Here is an 18167-nt window from a genome sequence, read left to right as displayed (position 1 = left end):
ATAGTGAGGACCAAAGGTTGTGTAACATAGGAAAAGAAGGAATGATAAAAGAGATAGTAAAGGAAAATTAAGAAGACAAAAGAAGAAGATGGGCAAGAGAACTATATTTTGTAGAAAAGTCAAGAAGAATGAGATGAAAAATGTTCATTATATTTGGAACTGAGAAATCATTGATAATTGAGGAGAAACAAAGATAAATTTGAAATATTACAAAATGATACCATAGAGAAGAAAGTCATAGTAACAAGTAACGAGTTATAAAATGATAAACTCACCAGGTTTCCCACAGAGAGCATATTGTAGAATTTCTCAGATGCTGGGTAGTGATCCATGGCCATAAAAATTATGTTAATAATGACACAGATGACAATAGCCAATTTGAAAAATGGATCCATTACAATGGTACAGATAAAATCTTTGCATTTTAACCAAGCAGGAGAGCAATTCCAGATCATATATGTGGTACCAAATTTGTGCCACCAATTTGTATATGTAGGCCTGGATTCATCATCTCCTGTGAAGAAAAATGTATAATGAAGAAACTCAATTGTTCTATTTCATTGTTTTCTAATGATAATGTAAAACTTTTGTATTCTAATTTTCCTAGGGGAATTTGAAGCTAGGGTTTGCAATTCAAGTTTGTTAACAGTTTTTCCATTCAGGATGAATAACACTTTCATGCTACAGGGATTAGGCAAAGAGAAAAATGAATGAAAAATACATTATATTAAAAATGAATATAGGTGGATCTCACTATAAGAAAGACACTTGCAAAATGGTGGTAAACATAAGAATGAATGATTTCTCAAAGTTAAAACTTCTTATTCTCCCCATGAAAAACCTTGTTAGTTCATATGAAAATTATGGAATCAAAAGAATAAAAGAGGTTGCCTAGTACAACATTTACCTTCAATCATACTCAAATTAGTATCAGTTAGATGGCACAATAGATAGGGAACAGGGTCTGTGGTCAGGAACACTTGAATTAAAATATGGCCTCAGATTCTTACTAGCAGGATGGAACTCTGCAAGACATTTAACTGTATTTGTCTCAGTTTCCTAATCTAAAAAATAATTTGGAGAAGGAAATGATGAATCACTCTAGTATCTTTGGCAAGAAAAGCTCCAAAATGGTTTCACAAAAAAAGCATCTTTGCCAAGAGAATGCCCAAAATGGTTTTACAAAGTCAGACATAACTGAACAAAAATATACCCCAAATATTGTAAACTACAAAGACTATACAGAGATGACAATGTGATACTATATTTTGTTAATACATTCCAAAATTGAAAAATATGACATTTTCATGAAACCTTGTTTTCACTAAATTCATCTGAAGTAACTCATAGGTAATTTAAAGTTAGTTCATAATTCTTTGTAAATTCAGAAAAAATTGTAACATACTTTCCATCGTGTTTAATACTTTAGTTCTTCTCATTGTTCTTTGCCTGATAGTTGGATCATCCAATATATCCATAGAAACACAGCAAGAATTTATTTGTCCTTCCTTTTGGTCTGTCCTTCCCTATAAGAATATTTGAAGAAAAGGCCTTAAGGCTGGATTTTGCCCACTGACTAAAGACATTAAATTTAATAATAGTAATAACTCCCATTTAAGTTTGACAGAGGATGTTTCTCACCTCTCTGTGAGGCAGTCAGTAATAATTCACTTATCTAGCATTTGTCTTCTTTAAATATTTTATTTAAATCAGTGGTTTTCAAAGTATGGTTTGTAGATCCAGCACATTCCCTAAAACACTTTCATGGGATTGTGAGGTAAAAACTATTTTATAATGATACTAAGGCACTCTTTACTTATTAAAATATTTCATTTTCTAAGTACTTTGTGAGATCAAATTTACATCACATAATTTGAACAAAAACAACATATTTTAATAGATTGAGTGTAGAAGAAGAGAATACATGATGTTCTATTAAAGCAGGCAATAGAAATTTGCAAAAACAAGTAAAATATTGCTACACTTCTCACTACATTGTTTTTGTTTTGAAAAATAGTTTTAAAACACTTTGTTTTCACATATTAGATTCACTGTTGTTTTTAAACAAATTTATAAATATTCTAAAAATCCATCCATTTCCTTTCTACTATGGTAAGTAATGAAAGCTGTAATCCAAACAAACACAAACTCTTTGTGGTAGGCATATTCAATGAAGGGGTCCTGAGATAAAAAAGTCAAGAATCAATCATTTTAGAAATTCCAGATTTGTTTCATAATTTATTTTCTGGGAGTAATTTTATTTTATTTTTTTTAGCAAAAAAGCAGAATCTGTATGGTAACATCAAGTGTTGACTATTAGTCTGGGTTAGCAAGGTCATTTAGAAGTCTCAGAGCACAAAGCAGAGGCATAATTAATTGCCTGATCTTCATCAATTATATGTTAGGAATACAAGAGTTAAACAAGGTTGAGGCAAAGGGTTAAATTAAAAGCTGAAATATAAGTCTAAATACTAAGTACAGCATAAAATATAGCTCCCTGTGAGTTCTGTATTTCCTAAGAAATCTGGCTGTCTAAAATATTTTCATTCTTGAAGATAGAATAGAGGACTGCTGGGGTTAAGAGAACTTAACTACAGTGATCTTAGCTACATTGATCTCAAATAGGTAGGCTATAGCCCTAGAGTTAGAGTCAGAAAGATCTGAATTCAAACCCAACTTCAGACAATTATTGGTGGTGTAACCTTGAGGAAGTCACTTTTCCTCTGCCTGCCTCAGTTTCCTCATCAGTAGTAACATCTATGTTCCAGGATTAGTTGTTAGGATAAGATAAGACACTCGTAAAACATTTTACAACTCTTAAAATATAGCCATGTATTCAAATACTAGTTATTATTATTATGTTGGAATCATCATCATTATCATCTGTATACCTTAAGTCAAGTAACAATCTTATAATGTCTGTGAATATTTTATATCTGTTTCCTATAGGAGAGTTCTATCTTCCAGTCAAATTGAAGACTTTTCACAGATCTCAGATTCTAGTAGTAGCAACAAAAAGTTGATAACTTGGGCCTCAATCTCTTCTTCTTCATAATATTCTTCTGATTATGTGCATATCTTAGCAGATCAGAGAACAGATTCCTTTAAAAATTTGTTGTCTAATTGTAATAAGCCAAAAAAAATATTAGCTCTGGCCAGGTGGGTCGATTGAATTCATCTTTAATTAAGCATTCCTCTGCCAGGCACTGATAAGTATTACACAGACTAAAACAAAATTGTCCCTGCCCTTAAGAAACTTCCATTCTACTGAAAAAAATGATTTGGTTTAGTGAGGATCTGAAGATAAGTATCTAAATGTATAGTGGCTAGAGAGCTAGTAAGTCTTGGGTTCATTTCTTATTCTCATGCAAGTTAGCAATGAGACCCTGGGTATGGTTTGTAAACTCTGAGTGCTCTAGACAGCTTTCTAAGACTTTAAGTTTCAGAGTAGGGAGAAGGATTTCTGAATGGAGATTTTTGTTATAGCAAAAAAATAATGGGTTTGATTTAAAAAAAAAGCATTCTGCTCAATGCTTGAAATAGCTAAACAAAAATGAGCAGTCCTGACCCAGTATACTGGAGGGCAATAGCAGATACAACTTCAACACCATTCTTTATCTGTATACAATTTGCAGTAATATGCAGGAAAAGGAAATTTAAGTCTCAAAATAGAGTCAGTTTTACAAGAAAGAATTACTTTACTTCACAAAGTCAATACAAAATGAAAGCAAAATAATATCAGAGGCAAGATCACTAAGAACTAAGGGGATCAGGCTAGACGTAATGCAGGAGGTGATACCTGAGCTGGGCCTTGAAGAAAGCTAGGGAATCTGAAAGGCAGAGATGAGGAGCAAATGAATTCAAGCCATAGGGCACCATCTGTAGAAAAACACACTTAAGGATCTATAAAGAAAATAATTCATGGTCTAATGAGTCATCCCAAATAAATCATTCTAATGTTATATTATTAAGTAATTTTACTATCCCATACTTCATTTTTCTTCCTTAAGGATATGATTTCTCTGTCATCACATTTACCTGATTTCAATGTATACCATGGAAACAATGTAAAGACTAACAGAATGCCTTCTGTGGGGGGTGGGGGAAGGGAAGCAAGAATGGGGAAAAAAATTGTAAAACTCAAAATGAATAAAATCTTTCTCAAAATAAGTCATTCTAGTTTTTGAGGGTTTATAGAAAGAGTGAGATGGGGTACACGCAGCTTAGAGATTTGCAGAGAGTAATAATTCAGATCCTAGCTCTGATAATTAGTAGCTAAGTCAACTTGGGCATGTCTCAGAGGATCTCTGAATCTAAGTGAAGCAATAAAGTTTCTATATGATGATAATGATGATGATTACAATGATGATGATGTTTTTCTTTTGTTTTTGAAGAAAATCATAACAACAGGAAGGTGATGCCATGACAAGCAAGTGAATTAGATTTGAGTGAGTGAGGGTTGTGCTAAGTCACCAGCTTTACTTCTTCCTCCAGACCCATCTGACTCCAGTGGTCAGTTATGAATCAGGATAATTGGAGGTGGCCCTTGTTTATTATGGAGCATTATGAGTAAAGTACTTTGTAAATTATAAATTATTATAGCCAAATATATATAATATGATACTATGTAAATAGCACACCAGGGAAGGTAAAGGGAAAGTGAGAAATATTTATATGTCACCTACGATTTTCTAGGCAGTGTGTTAAGCACTTTTTCAACAAACATATCTTATTTGATTCTAACAACTCTGGAAGATAGATGTTATTATCTATAATTGAAGAATGTGACTCAAAACATTATACTACCAGAAGCCAACTGAGCCCCTCATGGTGAATAATTATACCTTTACAGATTATTCCAACCTTTTTTATCTTTATTTTGCCACTTATCCTGTGGACTTCATTGGTACAGAGAATCCCTGAACTTGACCCCTCACCTCCAATAATGCAACTGTTTTGCACATTGTTGTCTGAAAAATTACCAGATATGTTGAGAGGGTTATACATCAAAAATACAAAGTAAATTAAATTACTTTTAACATTCATTCAATAGAGAGAACTGCCTTATATAAATGGCTAATTTCAGATCTTGAGAATATATGTATTTGGATAGTTAATTAATTCTTATACTGTGGTTTTACTTAGATCTATTACTTGAGCATAAAAAATAAGACATCCATAAGAAATATATGCTATCACTTCAAATGTATGATGAACAGATTGTTCATGTTGCTTGTCTTTTAAATAAAGATAAATATATTTTCTGGGAGTAATGTAGTCCATGTAGACGCAAAGATATATAAAGTGAAGGAAGTGCTAGAAACTGGGAGACCAATTCTGGCATCAACATTATTTTCACTCTCCAGATCCCTTCCTGACTTTAGACTTTAACACCATTGTTTATCTGGATGCAATTTGCAGTAATATGCAGGAAAATGAAATTTAAGTCTCAAAATAGAGTCAGTTTTACAAGAAAGAGTTACTTTACTTCACATAATTCCTATAATTCTGTAATCAGTGTGGAAAGACGTTCTGAGGGCCTCTCTTAGGAATGTGGAAATCTTTCAGACATAATTCCAGTTTTCCTCTTCATCAGGAAACCCAGCATGGAAAGGAACCTTTTGAATGTTATCAGTAATGGTAAAACCTTACATTATGTCATCCATTATGTCTCACCAGAAAATTCATATTAGATAAAAATTTTACCTCTATATTGAAAAAAGGCATTCAAATGGAGTATAGAACTTGCTCAACTGCAAATTCATTAATTCGTATGGCTTCCTCACCCTGAAGCACCATTCTGTTTGCCGTTCCTATTATTTTGAAGGGGGACTAAGACTAGCCAGTCTTCATTTAAACCTTCCTTGCTTTTGATTTTCTAGCTTTCATCATCTTTTGTCCATTTAGGTACATTCACTACCTTCCCCTACTTCCAGCTCCCTTCCCTATTAGCCTATAAATTCTTTAAGAGCATGGATTATCTTTCTTTTTGTTTATATTAGATCCTAGACATTTAGCATAGTGTCTGACATATTGCAAGTGTCTAAGTTTTTTCTTTTCCTTGTATAGGTCTATCTCCTCATATTATCATCCAGTTCACACAATTCTGAAATATTTCCTTATATTAATCAATAACTATACTCAGTATATATAGTATTGTGCCTTGCTACTTTCTTTTATTTCCAACTTATTTTTCTGTTCTTAAAAGCATTTCCCAAAATAATTCTCACATTTACAATTTCATTTTCACACAGATAGCCACAGAAGCAGAACTTTCCCATTATAAATGTGCTCAGCAATAGCATAATGTGCTTCTTAAAATCCTAATTAGATCATTGCAAAATCAATAGACTCATAAGGAAAAATGTGAATAGTATTCCTCAGAGTGCAGCTTATCTGAATAATGTTTATATAAGCGTCAGTACCTGCTGGGGAGAAGGTAACTTGGTCTTATTTGTTAGTCTCTGCTTTTTATCACCATGATGACAAAGTTGTCTTCTGATGTAGTCTTCTGTTTCAATTTGATGCAATTTTAGATCAATTTCTTTTCCCTCTCTATCAATTTGTTCCTCCAGATTATTATTCTTCCTTTGATCCTTTTCCCCATTAACATTTTTTGAGAAACATTGAGATGTTTCAGAAGAATTTTCTGAAAGTTCTATATTTTGATCAACAACTCTTTTATCTTCAGCTATTCCTTCTTCTACCATTGTCTGTCAGGTCAAAAGTTAAGTACATGTTAAGGAACAACACCAAGAAATTTCCTTGAAAAAAATCATAAAAGATTATTATAACAATTCAGCACCATGGGTTTGAAATTCTAGCCTTATTCATGAAGTAGATTATTTTTTTTATTTTTTCCCAAATCCAATCACATAAGCATTTTGATTATTTCTCATTCTGATATGTTCTGGAGTACCCAGCACACATAGCTATTTCCTTCTCATTTAATCATTAATACTTTCCTAAATTGCATTTATTGAATTAAATAATAGATGTTACCAGAAAGAAGCCAAGAGAGTGAAAGTAGTAATTGGAAAAATTCCAAGTTTATAGCGCTTGAGTTGTGAGACTTACATAGAACTCCACAATGTAATTGAATTCCCTGGGTAGAGATTCAGGGACATGTAAGGTTCTTGTGGGTCATTCTTCACCAGCTACTGTGGTTTTTCCAACTATGCTTTAAGGCGAATGACAGATATAATTAATTTGGAAGAATGAAATAATGAGTTAAAGTCTCTTTGGAAGCTGTTATAGATAACAGAGACTGGTGATCAGTTTTACCCCCATGTTTCTATGAAGATTTTAAGGTTGCATTGATAATACCTGAGCTTTTTTTTCTTCTCTTTTGTACTGATATAACAGTGCCTGGTATCTTATCTCTTTTTTCTTAGCTTCTTTAATAGTTATTCGATTCTGCTTTTCATAAGCCATGATTACCACAGCCAGGATCAAAGTCATCAGATAAAATGAGCAGAACAAAATTATGACAATAAAAAATATCACATAGGTCTTCCCAGCAGCACGCAGGATCTGAAAAAGGAGAAAGGAGAATTGCTTATATTTCTATCTCCTCATTTGCATTTTTTCAACAAGACAAAAATGTAAAGTTTTTTATCATTATTTTAAAATTTTACTCTCATGGATAAGCAATCAATAGAAAGATTGGGTGTTTTAATATCACCTCACACTATGTACATACTGAAAAATAAGGTTATATATTTTAAAAAAACCATCATATGGAGTGATCATTGGAAATGGAGTTATAGTATTCCATTTCCAATGATCACTCCACTGACCTCAATTAAAAGTCATCAATACTAAAACATAAAGTAGGTGGATGAGACCTCTTTAAATGAGGACTTAGGACTATGATTCAAGAACAGAAAAGGAGAGAATGACAAGGCAGTCAGGGACGAAGGTGAAGCACAACTTCAGTTGGACTAAAGTTTCTTAGAGCTGCACAGACCTGAAGATTGTGAGACCCTTTCTGGACAATAATGACAGTGGAACAAAGACAATGAAGTATCCTGCAATACTGCTGATGGAAACACCACAGTTGAACTTGTCATTGAATGCACCTTTTACTTAGTTTTTAAGAACTCAACTTTGCTAAAGATGGTAAACTGTGGAGGCTTGCTGCAAGTGGTTTTGACTGGAAAGCTGGCTGCAGCATTCACATACATTTTACAGGAAATTAGATATATGCCAATAACTAGTATGGTCTGACTGTCAGTAATGTATTTCACATCTCTAGAATGACTTTTGGAGAAAATGTCTACACTCAATATTTTATCAGCTTGCAACCAGAGGGAAGTCTAGAAATCCTAGAACAAGTTATGTTCTAGATTATATTTGTCCTTCATTTTCGAAGAAGACCATGACATCAGGGAGATAATGCCATTGCAATTCATGACGTGAATTGGATTTGAGTGAAGGGGTACTGTGTTAAGTCATCAGTCTCCTTTTCTCCTCCAGAACCCTCTATGAATCAGGGCAACTGGAGAAAACCCTGGAGGGGAGGCAATCCGGGTGAAGGGACTTGCCCAATGTCACACAGCAAGTAAGTGTCAAGTGTCTGAAGCTGGATTCAGATTCCCATTCTCCTGATTCCAAGGTCAGTGCTCTATCCACACTGGGCCATGTAGCTGCCCCTTTGTCCTAGATAGACCTCTGACCACAGAAGTTTCCTGTTAAGCAGATGCACATCTCATGGACTAACACAAGTCCTTCCTTCCCAACTTGAACACCCTCATAAAGGAGTAATTCATACTGTCCTACATACATGACTATTGGTAGCTTTATTTGATAGCCTGGATTGTTGGTTCTTTTAACTCTTTATTTGTACTTACCTAGTCATGCTTTGACACTATAATATTCCAAAGTTTAAGAAAATATGATTTTCCTAGGTTTCTTTGTGTTTTCTCAACTTCATATCATTGAAGATTCTTTGATTATAGTTCTACGTGTTGGCTCAGGTGCATGTCTATGCACAGTTCTGTCAGTTTAGAATTGCTTTCTTAAGTTTTCACGAAAGGGAAAAAGTTCTTTTTATCATCTCTCATCTAGATTATTACACAAGTCTTCCAGCTTATCTGCCTGCCAGTCTCTCTCTATTTGTAACCATCTAACACACAAATGCCAGTGATTTTCCTTAAATACAAATATGACTGTATGATTCCTTTAATCAATATTGGTCTTGGAAAATATATAACCTCTTCTGTTTGCCTTTTAAAGGTCTATATAATGAAGATTTCATAAATTTCTTATTTAATATAGATAACTTAGATTTCCATCTTTGTCTGCCATCTGCTATCTCCATACCTTTATGCTAGCTACTCAACACTATTAGAATACATTCCCTCCATTGAAACCCTCTCTTCCTTTAGGAGACAGCTTGAAGATTATCATCTGTATAGCATTCTTTTTCTAAAACTATTCTCTACCTAACACTATTGCCTATATTTATATCTGTTCTCTATTATGATGTATACATTTTTATATTTATTTGTTAATACTAAATAAGAGCAAAAAGATGTGACAAAATATGTAGCCTCAAAATAAAATAGGTTCTTAAAGTACAACACAAGTAAAGTTTTAATACTATACTAAGTGTTCTACATTAAGATGATAATTAAAGATAAAATTATTTGTTTTTCTTATTATTCATAAAAATATAGTGTTTTGCTAGGTTCTCACCTGTTGGTAAAGGTTTTCCCAATTGTCCAAGGTCATTAATCTAAATAGGGTCAGGATAGCCCAACTAAAATTGTCAAAACTTGTGTAGTTGTGATCGGGATTCATGCCAGCTTTCACACACATATATCCATCTGGACATTCACTACACACAATAAAAAAAGAAACATTCTTCACTTTAGATTGATTTCTGATTCTATCAAAATGCAGAAAATAAATAATATAGGAATAAATTTCAGGACAAAGAAGCAAATTCAAATATGGAACTTATTACCAAATGCTCTACATACAAATACAGTAACAATAAACAAAGCCAATCTCAAACCAATAGAGCATGTGGAGTGAGATGAATTTTAAATCAGTTTATGTATATTACAAGTAAATTCAAACAATCCTTTATATGGGTAATCACTATGGCACAGTAGAAAGAAAGCTGATCTCATCGTCTACAAGAGTTGGTTCAATTTTGAGGTTTGGTACTTGATTACCTGTCATCCTGACAGGTTATTTAACCTCTTAATACTTTAGAGTAGCACTAAGTTTATCAGTTACAAATAAGGTGACAGAATGTGGTAATAGAGGAAGTTTCTTCATCTAGATTGCCCTATATAAAGGAAATCATAGGCCCAATTTCTCTGAGTGGTTCAGTAGAAAAATATTAGATTTGATATTCAAATATCAAAGGTCTTTCTATCCAACCTTGGGTAAATAAGTTAGCTCTCTCTATTGCACTTTGTAAAATGTGGAGAGTAGATTAAATGACATGGAATTTTTGACCCAGTAAATGTCTAAATCTATGACCTTACATTCCAAAGGTTCTTATTAAACTTTTCATTGTTCACTCTCTTCTTTCAATGGAATTTCATTTCATTCAATAGATATCTATTGAGCATCATAGACAAGACATAAATTAGACTTTGTTTATATGATGAGAAAAAATTAGGTTGTACATTTTTGTATCCTTCATATTCTATCCCAATGCAATCAAAGGAAGACTATTTGACTAATTTTACAATACAATGTTATAATCTATAGAGCCAAATATTAGTTCAATATTACTTACCCTGAATATGTGCTGTTACCACAAAGGAGAGCATCCTTTTGTCCTTCCAAATAATAAAAATAGTCTCTTTGGAAATAATACAAATAGTCTATTTGGAAAGAAGATAATAGGATAACTTATATATTTAATAAATTTAATTAGTTAATTTATTAAATCTGCATTATCTTGGATGTTAGGAGTTCATTGATATCTGTACTAGATATAAAACCTGAACAATAGGCACATAATGTAGTAGATGAGCTTTTTCCTGCCCTCCCCTTTATTTCTTAGTATTAAGTAATTGAGAGAGGGAATAAATGTGAGAAATCATAAATTTCAAACCTTACTCTTTTACAGAAGGAAAAACTGAGGCCCAGAAAGAATATAAGACTCAGTCAAGATCATATATGTAATAAATGCCAAGTCTAGTAATTGAACAGGGAGCCTATAATTCCAGATTAATTACTCTCCCTATTCTACAACCTGGTCTCCTTCTTATCCCTCTATGTGCCCAGTCCTATCTTCAACTTTTAGACATATTTCACACTGAAATAGAAATTTCTGGAAGTATAATGAGTTACTATCCCTTGGAACACATATACCTTTCTGTTGCATTTAACTGTACTTAATAAAAAAAATAGATTTAACCTGAGTATAAGTCATCTGGCCCTTCTAAACTGAAAGATCCTTGTCTTCCTAAACTTGTTATCTCATCCTTTACTTCCAAAATTGTTTGCACATAATAAGAATTTTTTTTGCAAGGCAAATGAGGTTAATTGGCTTGCCCAAGGCCACACAGCTAGGTAATTATTAAGTGTCTGAGACCGGATTTGAACCCAGGTACTCCTGACTCCAGGGCCGGTGCTTTATCCACTGCACCACCTAGCTGCCCGCACATAATAAGAATTTGATAAAGATTTGTCAAATTGTATTATTATCACATGAAAACTCTGTTATCTTGGTTTTCAACTCTGTAACTTGCAGAAGAAATTATTTTGTAAGAACAGCACAAATACAACTCTAAGCCCACCAAAAAATGAATAACTACAAGTAGAATGTCAATTGTAAATTGCTTAAGTTTTTGTTTCTGTTTTTGTATCTTTAGCATCACATTGTACACCATAAATTAAGTAAAATGTTCATTGAATAAATATTAAGTATATTGAATCTCTCATTACAGTGTTTCAAATCTGATCCCAAAGCCCCATCTCTTTTTCTCTTCCTGACCCTTTTCATAGACTTAAATCCTTATTTTTTTAGTTTGATTTATCCCCTATGTCTTTGGTCTGATGTAGGAAAAGACACTAGCTTGGGAATTCTGTCCCTAGTTTTTAATATAAAACTATAGATAGATAGGTAGATAGATAGATAGATAGATAGATAGATAGATAGATAGAAAGAAAGATAGATAGATAGATAGATAGATAGATAGATAGATAGATAGATAGATAATTGTATGTATGTATGTATATGAGGGAGGAATTAGAAAAGAGAAGAAAGGAGAAGTCAGAAGAGAAGAATGAAAGTTTCAAAAAGATCCATAGGAAGAGGAGTGAAGAGGGGAGGGAAGGGAAAATAGGTGAGGAGAGAGAATGGGGAGAGAAAGAGTTGAGAGATAAAGGGAAGAGAGAAGAAAAGGAAAGAAATGGAGAGGAGAAAGGAGAAGAGAGAGAAATAGAGGAAGAAAGATATGAAAGGAGAGAAGAGAAGGGAAGAAGAGAAGCAAGAAGAAGTGGGAAAAGAATCAAATGCAAGAGAAGAAAAGATAGAGGAGGAGAAAGCAGAATGAACCTCATTTACTATTTATATAGTTCTCAAACATAAAATGAGACATGAATATCAAATTTGTGACTGACAAAGCAAAAATTTTTATATTCTCTCAAAATGTCTTTTCTGCCATTCCCTGAACTCAGAATTCAAGCTCCTGCTAATACTTCATACAGGCTATCTTCATTGCCAGAATGTATTCCTCTAATTATATTTCTAATCATTTTTAGGTTCCATCATGATCCAGACTATATAATGTCACTCAGAGAAAGACTGTTATGATCCCCAAACGTAGTGCTCATTCCTCAAATTATTATTTTCTATATTTATGAAATTTTAACTCCCCAACAGAAAATAATCTTCTTGAGCAAAAGGCTATCTATCTCACATTGTATATGCTTAAGAAATGATAGGTGGAGGGGGGAGCTAAGATGGCAAAATAGAGAAGCACTACCTGAGCTCTCACAAATTTCTTTCCTAACAACAGTAAAATGATACTTCAAATTGAATTCTGGAACCATAATCCAACAAAAGGTTAGGTGAAACAAATTTCAAGCCCAGGACAAATTAGGAGGACAGCAGGAAAGGTCCCTCAGTAGGGTGGTAGTGGGCCCCTGGAGCCTAGTACAGATAGCATAGGCTCTACATTGTGGGGTGGCTACATGGAAAAGCAGCAGTTTTGGAGGCTGTCATCCCACAGAGAGAAAGTGGTTAGACAATTATGTAGAGGAACAGAGGAGCAGGTAGAGGTTTTATAGTGGAGAAGAGTGCTTGTAGTCATTTATGGGAGAGTAGGAACTTTGGTCTCAATTCCAATAAAAGGGAAGCACTAGCATGAGAGCAGGATCTTGTCGAAGTCCCAGAGTCAAGAGGAATGCTACCATTGGTGGATACTAGAATTTGGGTAAAGGAACACATCTCTTCGTATAATATATCACCTTGTAAGCACCAAAAACCCAAAGACTCCCAGAGAGAGCAACTTTAAGATCAGTAAGAAAGGACTGAAGTTTGGGATACAGCTTCCTCTACCTGGCGGCAGAACCCAATTTTAATATAAAAGTTAAGAAATAGGTTAGAAAATGAGCAAAAAACAAAACTAGAACATAGTAAATTATTAAGGTGGGAGAGAATATCAAGACATAAACCTAGGAAAAAACAATGTCAAAGCAGGTATAATCAAAGACTCAAAGAAAATGTAAATTGGATACAAACAACAAAATAAGTTTTTATCATAGGAAAAGGAATGAGAGTTATACAAGAAATTAAAAAGAATTAACAGCTTGATAAGAGACAAAAATCCACTGATGAGAACACCTTAGAAAGCATATTAGAAAAAAAAAGGATAAAATTCACTGAAGAAAATAATACCTTAAAAAGTAGAATTGGGCAACTGGAATCCAATGACTCTATGAGACACTAAGAAACAATAAAACAATTTTTTAAAATTTTAAGTCCTGAAAATCAAAGGGGAGATGAATAAAATTGAAAGTAAGAAAACATTAAATTAATAAATAATATATAGAGCTGATTATGTGAAAAAAACAACAAAATATACTTCAATTTGATTTTTTTTAAAAGAAGAAAACCAAATAAAATATCCAAAATTAAAAGAAAGATGTTACCATCCATGAAGAAAGAAATAAAAGCAATTGTCAGATGATGTTTTGTCCAACTCTAGGCCAATATATCTGACAATCTAAAGTGAAATGGATGAATACTTAACAAATATATAAATTGCCTATATTAACAAAAGGGAAAATAGAATACTTAAAGAAACCAATCTTAGAAAAAGAAATTGAACAAACCATCAAGGAGCTCCCTAAAAAAATCTCCAGCAACAGATCAACTTGCCAATCATTTAAAGAAAAAAATATTTCAAATAATATACAAATTATTTTGAAAAATAGGCAGAGAAGGACTCCTGCCTAAATTGTTTTATGACACTCAGTTGGTGCTAATTCTTTAATCAGGAAAAGCAAAAAATTGAGTAAGAAAGCTGTTGACCAATTTCCTTAAGGAATATTGATATAAGAAATTTCAATAAAACCCTAATAAGTAGGTTTCAACAATAGATCATAAATATCATATGCCATAATCTGGTAGAATTTACACCAGGAATATTGAGCTGTTTCAATATGAGAAAAACTATCAACATAATTAATCATATTAATAATAAAAGAAACAAAAATAATATGACATTATCTGAATAAATGCAGAAAACACTTTTCAACAAAACATAATCTCATTCCTATTAATAACCCTAGAATGGTGTCTGAATACAGATTGAAGTATACTTAACTTTTATTTTGTTTTTCTTGATGTTTCTTGGAAGGGCAGCATAAAGCTCACTTTGACACGATGACTGTTGTGGTAATGTTTTGTATGACTATATATTTTTAACCTATATCAAATAACTTGCTTTCTCATTGAGGGGGAGTGGATAGGAAGAAGAGAGAGAATTCAAAATTCAAAGTTTAAAAAATAAATGTTAAAACTTGCTTTTACAATAATTGGGGAAAATTTGAAAAAACTATTTTATATTAAAAAATCCACTAGGAAATGATGAAATAAATGGAGCTTTATTTAAAATGATTATTATCTATCTAAAATCACCATCAAGGAATGTCTGTGATAGGGAAGATCTAGAAACTTTTCTGATGAGAGAGAGTAAAGCAGGGATTTCAATTATCACCTCTATTATTCAATGTAATACTAGAAATTCTAGTTATATCAATCATAAAAATTGGAGGAATTAGAAAAGGAAATGAGAATATGAAATTCTGATTCTTTGAAGATGATATGATGATATCCTTAGAGAATTCTAGAATATCAACTAAAAAACTAGATAATGAAAATTTTCACTAAAGTTGCAGGAAATAATATAAACCCATTAAATTCATCAATATTTTTATATATTACCAGAAATAATGTTTAATGTTTGTCCTTCATTATTGAAGAAGACCACATCAGGGAGGTGATACCATTACAAGCACATTAATTGAATTTGAGTGGGGGGATGCTGTGCTAAGTCAACAGTCCCACTTCTCCAGAGCCATCTGGGTTCATTGGCTAGGTATGTATCAGAATAACTAGAGATAGTCCTTATCAATAAAGTCTAGCAATAAATGATAAAAGAAAATTTTCATTTAAAATGTTGACAATATAAAATACTTTCTACAATACCTGACAAAACAAACCCTGGAACTATATGAGCAAAATTATAAAACACTTCACTCCAATATAGTGAGATCAAAAAAGTTGGAGAAATAATAGTTATTTAAAGGTAGGCTGAGATAATAAAACAAAATTGACACTTTTATCTAAATAAATTTACTTTGCTCCATACCAATCAAATTACTGAATTAGAGCTAGAAGAATAATAACAAAATTCTTCTGGAAGAACAAAAGAACAAGAATATTAATGGATCATTGAAAAAATATGAAAGAATGATGCTTAAGGGGACCAGATGTCAAACTGTATCACAAGGTGGTAATTGTCAAAATACTCTTGTACTGGCTGAAAAATAGAGAGGTAGATTGGTAGAACAGATTACATACATAATGCACAGTTGTAAATGACTATGCTAATCTAGTGTTTGATAACTCAAAGATCCATTTTGGGACAAGAAATCAGTATTTGACAAAAATTGCTGAGATAACCAGAAAGCAGTTTGGTAGAAACTAGGTATAGACAATGGCACATCACTTAGATATAAAGTTTGATATCATAAGCAAGTTAGGAGTGGATGGAATAATTTACCTGTCAAATCTATGAATAAAGGAAGAATTTAATAACAATATGTAAAGAACATTATGAAATGGCAAGTGGATCATTCTAATTATATAAAAAAGTCTTTGTAAAATAAAACCAATGCAACAAAGTTTGGATAGGAAGTAGGAAAGTGGGAATAGGAACAAACAGGTAATGTAGTAGATAAAAGTCCCAGACATGGAGTTAGAAGACCAGAGTTCAAATTCAGCCTCAGAAAGTTGCTAGTTATGTGACTCTGGGAAAATTTACTTAATCATATTTTCCTCAGTTTCTTTATCTGAAAAATAAACTAGAGAAGGAAATGGAAAACTGATCCAGTATCTTTGCCAAGGAAAACCTCAAAGGTAGTCACTGAAACTCAGATATGAGTGGAAAAGCAAAATAACAACAAAAGCAATAGGAAAAAATGTTTACAGCAAGTAAATTTGAATCATTTTCTAATTGATAAATGGTCAAATGATTTGAAAAGGTAGCTTTCAGAAGAAAAAATAAACGTTATCTACTGCCATAAGAAAAATGTTAATCACATGAGAACTGTGAATTAAAACACATCTGTGGTACCACCTCATACACATTATATTGGTCAATAAGACAGAAAGGGAAAATGATAAGTACTTAGAGGGGATGTAAAAAATTTGGTACACTGATGCACTGTTGGTGAAACTGAATTGATTCAATCATACTGGAGAGCAATTTGGAATTATACTTAAAAGGACCATAAAATTCTGCATACCCTTTGACCTGTATTCCAAATAAATTAAACAAAAAAGTAAGTGATACTCATACATGTTTACATACATATATTCATATAAAAATATTTAGTGAAACTCTTTTAACAAATATTGAAAATTGAGGGGAAGACCATAAATTGGGGAACAATTGAACAACAAGGAATTTATTGTGCTAAAAGAAATAAAAAGCAGGATGCTTTCAGAAAAATCCAGAAAGATTTACATGAACTGATACAAAGTGAAATGAACAGAACGAAGAGCATTTTGTACAATAATTGTTTTATATAAATATTGTTTGATGATCAACTGTGAATGACTTAGCTATTCTGAGTATTACATTGATCCAAAACAATTCTGAAGGAAAAATGTTGAAAATTGTAATCTACCTTCAGAGAAAGAACTGAAGAAAAATTAATGCAGATTGAAACACATTTTTGGCTTATTTATTTGAAAATTTATGCAGGATGATAGAGATAAGTATAAAATGTTTTAGGGAAAATATCTATGGATTTTAATGAATTTGAGAATTAATAAAAAAGATGATGTGATCTGAGATTATATTACAATGTACAGTCCTTATAAATGTTCATGACTATCCATCTGCACTCTGACCTAGTCATGCCATATCTTTAATATTATGCCAAATTAATTTTAAGAAGTTGTTGCAAATGTTTCACCCAAGAGGAAATGTGATCCTCCTAGATAACTGCTAGCTGAGGATACTCTTGATATAGATCAGAATAGAACTTTAATAATACTATGGAGATTTAAGTCAGATTTCCCATTCAAACAGAAAAGGAGATTTTGGTAGTATGACTTATCTAGTTCCACTGGGACTATTCTTTACATTATAAGTGCTGGCTCCTTTTAGCACTCACAGACCATGTCTGGGGCTCTATGTATCCTCAGATACATGAAGAGTAATTCCTTTATCAGAAATGTATGTAATCGAAGTGCTGCCTCTCTGATCTTGTGAACTTTAATCATTGTACTTGACAAACTGGTCCAGACTACCTTAACTTTTTTCTCCATATAAACTAGGCCTGAAATCAGCTGTAATGTAAACTAAGGACTTATTTGATATTGGAACCTGCCCTTTCCTTGAGCTGTAGCTGTTTTACTTAACAACTTGCATTGGTTATATCACAGACTTGTTCCA

General features: G+C 32.6%; 1 protein-coding gene across 1 annotated transcript in view; it reads right to left on the bottom strand.

The window, feature by feature from the left end:
* Positions 1 to 18167, bottom strand: part of LOC141507801 (sodium channel protein type 9 subunit alpha-like) — a 158059-nt gene that overhangs the window by 48531 nt on the left and 91361 nt on the right. Inside the window, exons 9-14 of the mRNA XM_074215793.1 lie at positions 10760 to 10847; positions 9700 to 9841; positions 7327 to 7533; positions 6426 to 6713; positions 1406 to 1526; positions 276 to 514 (exon numbers count right to left, since the gene is read on the bottom strand). Coding sequence (XP_074071894.1) covers positions 276 to 514; positions 1406 to 1526; positions 6426 to 6713; positions 7327 to 7533; positions 9700 to 9841; positions 10760 to 10847 — 1085 coding nt within the window. The remainder of the gene's footprint in view (positions 1 to 275; positions 515 to 1405; positions 1527 to 6425; positions 6714 to 7326; positions 7534 to 9699; positions 9842 to 10759; positions 10848 to 18167) is intronic.

Source organism: Macrotis lagotis, chromosome 1 (assembly GCF_037893015.1).
Source record: "Macrotis lagotis isolate mMagLag1 chromosome 1, bilby.v1.9.chrom.fasta, whole genome shotgun sequence".
Taxonomy (NCBI): Eukaryota; Metazoa; Chordata; class Mammalia; order Peramelemorphia; family Peramelidae; genus Macrotis; species Macrotis lagotis.
The sequence above is the reverse complement of the archived record's forward strand: the minus strand, read 5'-3'. Positions and strand labels throughout refer to the sequence as shown.